Source organism: Macrobrachium nipponense, chromosome 17 (genome assembly GCF_015104395.2).
Source record: "Macrobrachium nipponense isolate FS-2020 chromosome 17, ASM1510439v2, whole genome shotgun sequence".
NCBI lineage: Eukaryota > Metazoa > Arthropoda > Malacostraca > Decapoda > Palaemonidae > Macrobrachium > Macrobrachium nipponense.
Genome location: NC_087210.1, coordinates 82,789,941 through 82,803,218, shown reverse-complemented (window position 1 = coordinate 82,803,218; position 13,278 = coordinate 82,789,941). Strand labels below are relative to the sequence as shown.

The 13,278-nt window shown below is 43.4% G+C and overlaps 2 protein-coding genes across 5 annotated transcripts in view; one reads left to right on the top strand and one right to left on the bottom strand.

Annotated features, from left to right (window-relative positions):
* LOC135196381 (DNA polymerase lambda-like) overlaps positions 1 to 13,278 on the top strand; it is a 267,170-nt gene that overhangs the window by 96,730 nt on the left and 157,162 nt on the right. The window lies entirely within an intron of this gene.
* Positions 1 to 13,278, bottom strand: part of LOC135196380 (tachykinin-like peptides receptor 86C) — a 42,635-nt gene that overhangs the window by 12,071 nt on the left and 17,286 nt on the right. The window contains exons 5-8 of the mRNA XM_064223169.1: positions 11,327 to 11,428; positions 6,456 to 6,590; positions 4,564 to 4,635; positions 3,806 to 3,879 (exon numbers count right to left, since the gene is read on the bottom strand). Of these exons, the coding sequence (XP_064079239.1) occupies positions 3,806 to 3,879; positions 4,564 to 4,635; positions 6,456 to 6,590; positions 11,327 to 11,428 (383 nt within the window). The remainder of the gene's footprint in view (positions 1 to 3,805; positions 3,880 to 4,563; positions 4,636 to 6,455; positions 6,591 to 11,326; positions 11,429 to 13,278) is intronic.

Sequence of the window (13,278 nt, the reverse complement as noted above, 5' to 3'; positions counted from 1 at the left end):
GTACACCATCCTGGTGGAGGAGCTAGAAGGGACTTCTCCCAGTTCACCATGATTCCCAGGGTTTTTTGCAGAATGCCAGGAGGGACGTCTCTTCTGTTCTATCAAGCGCTCCTTTGAGGAGGAAAAGGAGTAGCCAGTCGTCTAGGTACCTGGGAAGGCGTATACCCCTCTTGTGGGCCCCAAGACGACACAGGGAGAACACCCTCGTGAACACTTGCGGGGCCGTTGCCAGTCCGAAGCAGAGTGACTTGAACTGGAAGGTCCGGTCCTCCCAACTTATGCGAAGGTATTTCCTGGAGACGGGTGTACCGGATCTGGAAGTAGGCGTCTTTGAGATCCAGGGACATCATGAAATCCCCTTGCCTCACGGAAGCCAGCACCGAGCGTGGTGTTTCATCTTGAAGGGCGTCTTTAGGATGAATGAGTTGAGGACCGAAAGGTCTATGACCGGTCGCCACTCCCTGCCGACGACTTCTCCACCAGGGAAAAGTCGACTGAAAGAACCCCGGGGGGAGCGATCCACCACCTGCTGGAGGGCTCTTCTCCAGCAGTGCCTGAACTTCTAGCCTTAGGGCCTCCCTGTGCACAGGGGTTTCCGGGGCTGAGAGGCCAGATTGGGCCGGCTCCCCTGTCAAGGGAGGCTTCTGGTCTAGGAAGGGGATTCGGTAACAGTCCCTGAGGACCTGGACTGTCCAGGGCTCGGCTCCGAGATCCTCCCAGTTCTGCCAACAGCTCGAGAGGCAAACCCCCCACCGGTGGCGAAAGACACGGTAGAGGGCCTCGACTCCTACTTCCTCCTAGGGAAGCGGTTGTTACGACCCCTCCTGGAAGAAGTAGGGTGTCTGGGCCTAGAAGGGTGCCTGGGAAGGAGGGAGGGTCCTGGGGGAGGGCTGAGTTCCCGGTGGTCTCTCCAGTTCCGCAGGGGTGATTCCGTGGGGGGAGACCGAGAGGGTCCTATTCTGAGGTTTCGGCCGCTCACTAGTCTTTTCGGCACCGACTGACGTAGGGGAGGGGCCCTATAAACGATTGGGCTTGGCTGGCCTTCCTCCCCCGTTCCACAGACTCCTCCACTAGCTCTCCGGAAAGAGAGCAGCTCCTTCCACTGGGGCGTTTCGAAGGGTCCTTAGCTCCCTCTCAGGAATGCTCCTAGGAGTTTGGCCAGCACAGAATCCCTCCTCCTCAAGATCCAGTTCGCCCAGGACGAGACCAGTTTGGGTCGTGAGGAAGCCAACGACTTACCCCCCGACAAAATTAGTTTCTTTGAATTGGGCAAGAGAGGCCTCATCCCTCAAGTCGTGGAGGGTGGGAACCTGGCTACCGCCCCGGACCACAGATCTAACCAAGAAGCCACATGAATCGAGGTCCACGCTGTGACTTCCATAGCCATAGCCTCCTGGTGAGAGAAGGAGACTAGTCCCGACGTGAGCCTCTCTTCGAGAGTCCGGGCGCTAGGGCTGCCAAGTTACCTTCCACGGATTTGGGAGGAGAGGGGCACCTCCCGGGCCATATAGCCTCCTCTGACTCGGCTTAGACGCTGGGAGTAGTCTAGCCGAGGGAGTGCCAACGCAAGGAGTTACTGGAGCCTGCAATGAGTTTCTCCACCACCGTCAGGGCCTTCTCCGTATTGGTGGACCTAGGGAGGCTGAGAGAGGGCTTGGGTTCCTCTGGATCCCTGAACAGAAAGTCCACCGCCATGGATCTGTTGTCCTCTACCGTCGGGCTGGCTCCTCTAGCCGTTCATGGACCTAATCAGAGAGAGGACTCTCCTGAAAGCAGAACCTTCATCCACTGGACCCAATTCCTCCAGGGCATTCTGGAGTACCTCCTGGATAAGGGTCTCTTCCTCAGCGTCCCGCGATGGAGGAGAGGCCCCAGACCCTAGCTGGAGGGAAGCTGGAGAAGCTCCCCGGAGAGGGGCTCCTAAACCCAGTTGCACACCGGTCTCCTGCAAGGGGGATGCCCCGAACGCCTGGCCCATCCCGAGGAGTACTCATACCTGAGCGGTGGAGGGGGCCTCCTGCACCCCCCTAAGGAGGTATCGGCTCTAGGCTCCATCCGCGAAGGCGACAATCGTGTGGGAACACGGAAGAAGGGAGCCCGCTCGGTCATGGAGGCCAACCCTATGGCTGACGAGACCGAGGCAGGATCCACCGGGACCGAGGGACGAGTAGGGAGGGAGACGGCTGGGAACCCCCCATGAGAGACCTTCCTGGGGGTGGCCATTGGGGTGGGGGCCACCCTCGGGAAGGAGAACGCCTCCGCCCCTGGGGGGAGATGTCCCGACGCCTGTCACTCCCTCTACGATCCCGGCTACGATGATGAGAGCGGGAAGAGCCGCTCGAGGACGAGGAGTAACTACGTCTCCTGCGTCTCCCATGACGGCGCCTCTCTTGGAGGAGCGTCTCCTCCTACGGGAGGATCTCTCCCTTGAGTAGTAACTTGAAGAACTCCTCTCCCCTGACGAATCCCGACGTCTCTTGCTTCTCCTCCGGCGACTCCCATCGCGGGGGGAACGCGAGGAGCGTTTCGGCCGCGTCGGGGACACCTCTATCACATCGGGACCGCCCTGAAGGCCGCCCCCAAGGCCATTCCCGCTCCTCCGTCCCCTAGACGGGAAGCCCCAGGACGGGAATGCATCGTCCTTCACTGGGGATCTGCCCGGAGTACGAGGGGGAAAGACATCCCCAACGGCAGAAGGGAAAAGGGTTGGAGCCGGGTGGTTGGGTGGATCCGTGACCGGGTAAACCGGTCCGGGTCCGGCCGCGAGCGGCGAGCTCCGCTCGAGAGCGGGAGGGGCCGCAGCGAGGCGAGCTGTAGCGGGGAGAGCCGTAGATGAAGCGGGGAGAGCCGAAGCGGGAAGCTCCGCAGAGGGGAGGGACGGGTCCCCCCCCTGCACCGATGCCAAGAGAGAGGACCAGGACGGGGAGCCCTGGAGCTGCAACTGCGACCAGCAGTCCCTCAGCACCGCGGAAGCCTCCGGTACCACCTGTTGGGGAAACGACTCATCGGGACCCCCCCTGGGGGAGACCCGGCAACGGACTCACCTAGGCCCCCTCGCTGGGAGGGGGCAGGAGAAAGAACCTGTAGCAAGGCGGGAGACTTCCTCTCCGACGATACCGAAGGAGAAGGGGCGCCGCCGTCTCTGCTGCTGCTCTCACTCCTCGATCCCCGCGAAATCTTCGCCGAAGAAGATTTAGACTTCTTTTTCTTCTTAGTGGAAGCCAAATCCCACTGATACGATGGCCAAGAAATGCACTCCAAGCACGTGTTGTCTTTAGAGCAAGCGCCCCCCCTACACGAATTACACAAAGAATGAGGATCAATCAGAGGGGCGAGAGAAAAGCTCCACAAGCCCGTCCTTCAGGACCGGGGCAACGACGTTGATGGCTCCGAGGCCGACATCGCACAAAAAACACGATACACGCACACAAAGCACACACACGGACAAAGGATAAGGGCCGGACACCGGACGAGCAGGGGCGTATTCACGCTCCTGCGACCAGAGAAGGACTGACAATAGGTCATTAGGATGGCTTGGTCTCCGACCCCTGGGGCATAGGCCTGACCTGGGTGCGGCATATAACCAGAATTTTCTGGTCGGACCCGGATCGACATCCGGGGGAATCTCCTATGAAATGGTTCGAGGTAAGTATCTCGCATCGGAACAAATATAATATATATATAATATATATATATATATATATATATATATATATATATATATATATATATATATATATTATTATTATTATTATGTATGTATGTATTTGTATGTATACATACATACCTACACAAGGCCACTTACCTATAACAGCGTAACATATGATCATGGCCGTCATTGGAACAACGTAGGTCACAGCTAAAATAACGACATTGTACCTGAAATAACGATAAAAATCAAGATATATTTAAACAACGCAAAACCTCTGGTATATTATTAAGTAAATGATATCCCTGATATTTCACTCACCAAAGTATTAATCTGGAGTGTTTAGACATAACAGGTTTGGAACATCTAGTTTTTGTGTTCATTAATGGAAGAATATCAAAGCATAATCTTATTTTACAAATGACTAGACGTTTTAGCAGTAGATGGAAGCTGGTTTATATTTTACAATTGCTGGATTTTTTAGCGGTTTATATAAAATAATTCTCATTTTACAAATGGCTGGGCTTTTTAGTGGTATATATAAAATAGTTCTTATTTTACAAATGGCGAGCGGTTTTTAGCGGTATATAAATAATAAAAAGTTCTTATTTTACAAATGGCTGAACTTTTTAGCGGTATATCAAATGAATCTTATTTTACAAATGGCTGGACTTTTTATAGCGGTTCTATATCAAATAATCCGTAATTTACAATCGCCTAACTTCCTTGCAAGATGCAGGACTTGTTTTTCCCTACATTTCTTTTTCGTTGACGAAATTATGGCTTTAGCTGAATAATTATATATATATATATTATATATATATATATATATATATATATATATATATATGTATATATATATATATTATATATATATATATATATATATATATATTATGAATTATGATACTTACACGTAGTCAATGAGAGATCTTGGAGCCAGGCCATCTGGCCACTTGATGACGCAAATTGTTCGCTCTCCGCGCCTGGAATATGTAAATTAAATAAGGAAATTAGCGTATAAATAAGTAAATAGAGAAATCTTCTAATAACCTTACGACAATGGGCTTAATGTCTGCCCGTCTGTCTGTCATTAAATCACGGCCAAACGGTTGGTCTGATAGGTATGAAACTTGGCAGGACTCCTGAGATGGTTTATAATGGGATTTCATCCTAACTCTCTCTCTCTCTCTCTCTCTCTCTCTCTCTCTCTCTCTCTCTCTCTCCCCACCCTTCCCGGAGGTGAGAAGGGATTTCATGAAACGGAGATTGTTTACTGCCCTTGAAACGAGGCGGGTTATGCCCGTAGGACTTAGTTACTTTACGAATTTTCGTACATAATTTCTGTATACATATGTTTGCTAGTATAATAATAATAATAATAATAATAATAATAATAATAATAATATTAAACTTTCAATCAATCAGTGCTCAAAGGTTATCGGTTATTCTGTGTTTGAAGTGTGGGTAGTTATTACCGTAATTGTTATCGTTATGATTTGTAATTCTCTTATGCAATGTTTTGACATCAGTAAAGGTGGATTAAGGTTTACAATAATATTTAATAATTTATTTTTTTTTATCACTCAGATTTAATATTAATTTAATTTTTTATCAGTTAAATTTAATATAATTTTTAAAAACTAGATTTCATATATATTATAAATTTATATGTTTATGTATGTTTGTATATGTATATATATGTGTATATGTATTTTTTCTCCCGAAAGTTTTCTGGCCAGCCCTGTAGGAGTCAAGCCTGACTCATTGGGCTGGTTAATCTCCTGCCTTCGATAATAATAAACAATAAAGAAAAACTGGTCGACGACGTTTGCAGACCAAAGAAAATTTGGAAATAACATATTCGAACTGTCACCTCAGTCACAGTTCTCAAATTCAGATTCATATAATCTTTATTCATATGCAATGACATATAATGATTACTTGAATTACATATGTTTAAAAAATTGCGAAGAGAAAGTCGTACTCAACGCAGAAAATCTTAAAGTTAAAATAGTTTCCCCAGCTTCATAATTAAGTTTTATCATTAACGGAGGAAGGTCAAACTGAGGAATCAAACAGCAGAAATCGAGTCAAAACACGAAGCTAACTTGTAGGTACCTACATCAACAATTTTATGATAAAATTAACAAATGGATAGAGGAAAACTGAGGACATTTATTTCATTTTTCATATGAAGCGTATTCCCGCTTATAAATTCTGAGCTGAGTAAAGCTAAGTTGCTGTAAGAAAAATGAACGCTTAGATGAAGGAAAAATACCTTAATTTGTTGACTTAGTTTTCCAAATGAAGCGAAATCAATAAGGAAAACGAAGTTCACTCTCGACGGGGTTCGGAAGTCACGTAAAAAGCCGTTGGTCCCGTTGCTGAATAACCACTGGTGGTTCCATGCAACGTAAAAACGAAAAAAAAAAAAAAATCCCCCCCCAAAAAAAAAAAAAAAAAAAAAAAAAGGGGGGGGGGCGCCTCAGTGGCGTGGTTGGTATGGTGTTTGCGTCCCACCTCGGTGGTCGCGGGTTCGATTCTCGGCCATTCCATTGAGGAGTGAGAGATGTGTATTTCTGGTGATAGAAGTTCACTCTCGACGTGGTTCAGAAGTCACGTAAAGCTGAATAACCACTGGTGGTTCCATGGAACGTAAAAACACCATACAAACAAACAAAACTGATTCATTTATTTGATATTTCGAATGAAGCTAAACCAAGCGTATGAATCCTATATAGGTGAAGATCCGCCCATTAGGCCTAAGGGACGAAAAAATAAATAAATTGATAAATAAACTTACATGGTGTGGATGGTTGTGGCGTATGGCAGAATGGGCGCTGCTATAGACGCTGCCACGACCCAGATGACGCAGAGCAGCATCCTGCAGACGCATTTGGACATCCTGGGCTTCAAAGGGCGCATCACGTTCAAAAACCTGTATTTTAATTAACATTAACATTAGCTTTCATGTCATTTCGAACGATTAAAATTCAGTAATAATTAAGGTACTAAGATGGAGACTTAATTCAAGTAATTATTATTATTATCATTATTATTATCATTATTATTATTATTATTATTATTATTATTATTAATGACATACAGAGCGTGTACAATCGGTGGGTAGGTCGGTAAGCAGGGATTTTAATTGGTCATTGGCTGGTGACGAAATCTGTCTCTGAGGTATTATTATTATTATTATTATTATTATTATTATTATTATTATTATTATTGTATGCTGGAAGTAAACCTCTTTTAAACATGTTTTAAATTAAAAGTGATTGCTGCTCAGTTGCCATAATTTATATAGGTTCTTCTATATTTTTTTCTAATTATTGCTCTCTTCATTGTTGCTTGAACTGGTGAGCAAACGCACAGAGGTTGACATATACTCAATTAGGTCAAACGATTGGATTTTTATCGGTAAAAAATTTCAGTGGGGTAGTCAAATTTTCTGGTATATTCCCGTAGAGTTTTATTACAGATAGAATAGATGTTTAAATTTCTTTCTTTTAATTTCTTTTTATTCTTTCTATTCTTTTCCGGACGTTTCGTCTGAATAAACCTCAGACATCCTCTTTTGGGCGGAGGTGGGAATTGATTATTATTATTATTATTATTATTATTATTATTATTATTATTATTTTATTATTATTATTATTATTTTATTATATTATAATTATCACAGTCCTCCAATTCGACTGGGGCGGTATTATATAGTGTGGGGTTCCGGTTGCATCTGTCGTTATTATTTTATTTATTATTATTATTTCTCACCCAAAGGCCAGATGTTCGCCCAATAAAAAGAACGGAGTGTGATGGGTTCCCCTCTCGGTGTCCTATTCGCCAATTTTTTATATGGGTACGTGGAAAGTAGAGTTTTCTCCAATATAAAAAGAAACCCCGTAAATAACGCAAGAAATTACTCGACGATATTTTCTTTGTACAATGCGAGAATGAGGAAGAGGTTGAAGCTGTCCGGGAACCGAATGTTCCAGCAGTGCAGTTCGCTGAATTATACCGTCGAATTCAGCAACGAAGGTCGGCTCCCTTTCTCGACGTCCCTCGTCTCCCCAAGACCCGACGATGGTCTAAAAAACTTCGGATATACAAAGAAAAAACAAACTTTAGGACTTTGCTGAATGAATGGTGACAGCGAAATGTCCTGCACGGTTCAAGAACACCAGTCAGGTCGCATACTTTACGGAGAGGCCTCACGCACTGTTCTTTTTCTGGCAGGACACCTCACAAAGAACTCGACCGAGTTCCCTCAGGGGTAACTTCGTTAATAACGGGTATCCGAATCGACTTATTAATAAAGAAGTCCCGAAACAAGCGTTGGATCGGTGGTATAAGCGAGAGTGAGAGACCCCGCAGCCCCACCCCCATGAGGAAGATCAAGCTGTTTTACAAAGCCAGATGCACGCAAGTCACCAGCGAGGACGAGGATGCATTGAGGAAAATCATCAGAGAAAATGTTTGACCCACGAAGTCGACAAAGAACTCGAACTCGTGATTTATTACAAAAATCGACGTACCCCGCGACCTTATCATGAAGAACAAATGCCCCGCAACCCCCCCCTCCCCCCCCCCCCCCTCCCCCTCCCCTCCCAGCAAGGAGACCTCTTGAAACAGTCGAATGTAGTCTAAAAACCCAATTCTCATGCCCCGTCCGTGGATGTCCACGGCTTACGTGGGTATGACTTTCTATGAAAACTGTCCAAGAGGAATTTCTTGCACGCACAAGAAGGGGGCAATTAAAAAACCATACCATTTTGACAAGCACACCAAGGAAACATCTCCCGCGAACAAAGTATTATCAAGAATATTAAGATAATTAGGGAGGGCTCCTGACCAACACGTTTGCGAACTGCTCGAGGCACTCCTCAATCAACAAGAGCCTCAGTGCTCTCCTCCCCACCCAACCTAAGGAGACCTATTGTGCATAAATAATAGGCCACAAAGTAATACCAGACGAAACGACACTCCGATCAAAGAATACCAGATGGGAGAACAAAGCAGCCCAGCAGCCAATGAAAACAACGCCAGCCGTCGTGACACAGCGCCCAGGGAAGTCATGCCCCCCAGCCTCGACGATCAGCTAGGCTGCAACAGCGCAACCTTTCAACGACGAGAAGCGTCTTGAAGAAAAACTCTTTCAACAATAGCTGGAGCGCATTGCGCACCAGCCAAATGAAAAAAACGCAGCTCGCGATTCGACCCCCTGCTGACACCTGCCGCTATATATTGAGTAGATCTTTGACAACTACAGTCTACTCCGACCACTGCCGTGATATGCTCGGATGATACCGAGAGAAACGTTGGCCACCTAGATCGGACTTATATTTTTATTTGTCATTTTACTTGTGACAAATAAATAATTTTAAAGCAGTAATCCCCGAAATAGACTGCTCCTGATGAGAAATATCAGGCGCAATACTCGCAGTTGAAGTAGCAGAGAGAAAGCTATTATTAGAAAAAATAGAGAAGAACTATTTTACAAGTTGAATGCAGCTGATGCAGCAATATCTTTCAATAAAAACTTGTTTGAAAGAGGGTCTCCTTCCAATATTTTATTATTATTATTTTATTATTATTATTATTATTATTAATTATCATTATCAGTCCTCCAATTTGAACTGGGCGGTATTTATAGTGTGGGGTTCGGGGTTGCATCCCTGCCTCATTATTATTATTATCATTATTATTATTATTATTATTATTATTATTATTATCAGAAGAATAATCCTATTCATATGGAACCAGCCAACGTGGGCCACTGACTTGAAATTCGAGCTTCCCAAAGAATAAAGTAGTAACGAAAGGTAATAAGAGACATAGAAAGAATAGATCAGATAATAGGGGAAAAAAACTAACAAATGAATAAATAAATGGGTAAAAATGTGATGGTCCAGGCTGCATTTCCCCCCAAAAATCGACCACCGCAGGGTGTCTGCTCCACAAACTACAATACCAAAGGAAATATAAAACGGGAGGGGGAGGAGGTGGCTTTATGCAAGATGAATATTTAAAGGAATACTTATTATTCCTTCTTTTTGTCCTCCCTCTTTCTCTCGGAGAAAGCACATTCAGGAACTTCTGGGTAAAATTCACGTGCGAGAAACAGCCACTTTGCCTCTGTGGTTTCCAGTCTGTTTTGCATAATAATCATCCACTTGCATGCTATTTTTTTTTTATTATAAGAGGGTTTTGCATGTTGCATTGTGCAGGTGAAAATAAAAGGCAAATGCAGTGTGTTTTCAGGTTGCATTTTTAAAATGCAGTTAAGGAAAACGCCTGCGATGCTGCTTGCTTTGCTTTTTGACGTTTCAAGTCGTAACTTGACTCGAAAAATAACCTAGATGTTGTGACGCATGTTTTAATTACCATAAATCTATCAGTCAATTCGAAAAACTAATAAGTGTCAAGGAAGGCAATTAGTCCTGGATAAATGATGGCAAAGAAATCTACATAAAAACATGTTTTGATTTTGTGTTCTAAAGCTAAAGACAGTTCATGTGGATTTGACCTTTTTGCAGAGACACAATGAAAGTATTGAGGGCGTTAAAAAAATATATTATTATAAAGAAAGACTTGGTAATTAATCAGAGTTCCTCTGTGAATGAAGTCTTTGGGAATGGGTCTCACGAATGACTGTATTTGATTCTTCTCAAGGAAAGACTCCGTAATGAATAATATTTGTTCCTAGATGTATTTGATTCTTCTCAAGGAAAGACTCCGTAATGAATAATATTTGTTCCTCTAGGAGTGAAGACTTTGGGAATAAAAGCTGAAACATAAACATTTTCTCAGAATGAGAGAATTGTGTGAAGGAGTCAGATTAGAGACAACATTGATCTTGAAAAAAAATTGAAAATAGTACGTAGAATTTTTGTATAATTTCGTTCCATCTCGTAACAATACAGTTACAAAAGGTTGTCAAGAAACCAAGCCAGTTATTTAGTTAATGGTAGGCTCGTGGACTCACTTCTTCCTTCTCTCTTCTCTCTCTCTCATGACAGCTATTTTCTATTTGTAGACACCAGTCTCTCTCTCTCTCTCTCTCTCTCTCTCTCTCTCCTCTCTCTTCATGAACAGCTATTTTCTTTTATTTGTAGAACCCAGATCTTCTCCTCTCTTCTCTCTTCTCCTCTCTTCTCCTACTCTCTTCTCTCTTCTCTCCATGACAGCTCTTTTCTATTTCCAGACACCAAGTCTCTCTCTCTCTCTCTCTTCTCTCCTCTCTCTCTCTCTCATGACAGCTTCTTTTTCTATTTTCCAGACACCAATCTCTCTTCTTCTCTCTCTCTCTTCTCTCTTCTCTCGGCATGACAGCTCTTTTCTATTTTCCAGACACCAATTCTTCTCTCTCTCTCTCTCTCTTCTCTCCTCTCTCTCCTCTCTCTTCTCCACACCACACCCACACGACAGCTCTTTTACTATTTCCAGACACCAATCTCTCTCTCTCTCTCTCTCTCTCTCTCTCTCTCATGACAGCTATTTTCCATCTGTAGACACCAATATCTCTCCTCTCTCTCTCTCTCTCACACACACACACACACACACACAAGACAGCTCTGTTCTATTTGTAGACACCAATCTGTGTGTGTGTGTGTGTACGTATGTATGACTGGATACGTGAAATACAGAAAAGGTCCTAAGATCTCTCACCTGTCAAAGGAGATAACGGCCAGCGTGAATACAGATGCCGCCAGGGAGACGTGGGCGATAAATTGGGAAATGGTGCAATAAATACTCCCGAAGGCCCAGTGGCTGAGGAAAAAAAGAAAATGTTTTTTGAGAATTTTTTATTGGATGAGTGATAATCTTGGACTTTGAGAGGGATAAAATTTTTTTAGATGTTTTTACTGGTCGAGTGTGGCCGAGGGAAAAAAAAGAGAAAATATTTTAGTTTTTTTTTATGCTTTAAAGTATTTTTTCTTAGATCTTCAAATAAAAGGGGCTGGACCTCAGAGGTTTTTTAGCACTGAAATATTAGACATTTTTTTTACAAATATTTTTTCTTTGGTTTTGTCAAATGAAAATGGCTGCCCTTCAAAGGTTTCTTGCAACTATTAAATAATTCATTTCTCCTTAAGCTCGGGGGGGGGGGGGGGGGGGGGGGGGGATTAGTGCAAGGTAATTGCTTAAGGTCCTCTGCAGCATCCTTTCGGCCCGTAGCTGCAACCCCTATCATTCTTTTTTTTTTTTTTTTTTTTTTTTTTTTTTTTTTTTTTTTTTTTTACTGTACCTCCTGTCATATCATCTTCCATCTTATTTTTAACCTTCCTAGCAATTAGTTCACGGTGCAACTGCTTTGAAATTTTCTTCCTGTTACACTTTTCAAACCTTCATACTCTCGATTTCCATTTCAGCGCAGAATGACCTCTTAGGTCCCAGCGCTTGGCCTGTGGCTTAAGTTCTAAGTTGAAAACTATTCTGACAGGTTGAAGTGATTGTATACCAAGGACTGACGAAGAAAAACTATTAAAGTATTCCCAGAAGAACACTTACGAAGACAGACTTTACTGTCTGACCTTCTGAGTTGAAATGTTAATACTGACTGACCTTTTTGAGTTAGATTGTTAATACTGACTGACCTCTTGAGTTAGAATGTTAATACCAACTGACCTCTTGAGTTAGAATGTTAATACTAACTGACCTCTTTGAGTTGGAATGTTAATACTGAGTGACCTCTTGAGTTAGAATGTTAATACTGAGTGACCTCCTTGAGTTGGAATGTTAATACTGACTGACCTCTTGAGTTGGAATGTTAATACTGAGTGACCTCTTTGAGTTGGAATGTTAATACTGAGTGACCTCTTGAGTTGGAATGTTAATACTGAGTGACCTCTTTGAGTTAGAATGTTAATACTGAGTGACCTCTTGAGTTAGAATGTTAATACTGAGTGACCTCTTGAGTTAGAATGTTAATACTGAGTGACCTTTTGAGTTGGAATGTTAATACTGACTGACCTCCTTGAGTTGGAATGTTAATACTGACTGACCTCTTGAGTTGGAATGTTAATACTGACTGACCTCTTGAGTTGGAATGTTAATACTGACTGACCTCTTGAGTTGGAATGTTAATACTGAGTGACCTCCTTGAGTTGGAATGTTAATACTGACTGACCTCCTTGAGTTGGAAATCTTAATACTGACTGACCTCCTTGAGTTGGAAATGTTAATACTGAGTGACCTCCTTGAGTTGGAATGTTAATACTGACTGACCTCTTTGAGTTAGAATGTTAATACTGACTGACCTCTTGAGTTAGAATGTTAATATCAACTGACCTCGCTCTTGAGTAGAATGTTAATACTAAGTGACCTCTTTGAGTGGGAATGTTAATACTGGTGACGCCTCCTTGAGTTAGAATGTTTAATACTGAGTGACCTCTTGAGTTGGAATGTTTAATACTGAGTGACCTCTTGAGTTGGAATGTTAATATGAGGGACCTCTTGAGTTGAATGTTTAAATACTGAGTGACCTCTTGAGTTGGAATGTTAATACTGAGTGACCTCTGAGTTGTGAATGTAAATACTGAGTGACCTCCTTGAGTTGGAAGTTAATAACTGAGTGACCTCTTGAGTTAGAAATGTTAATAACTGAGTGACCTCTTGAG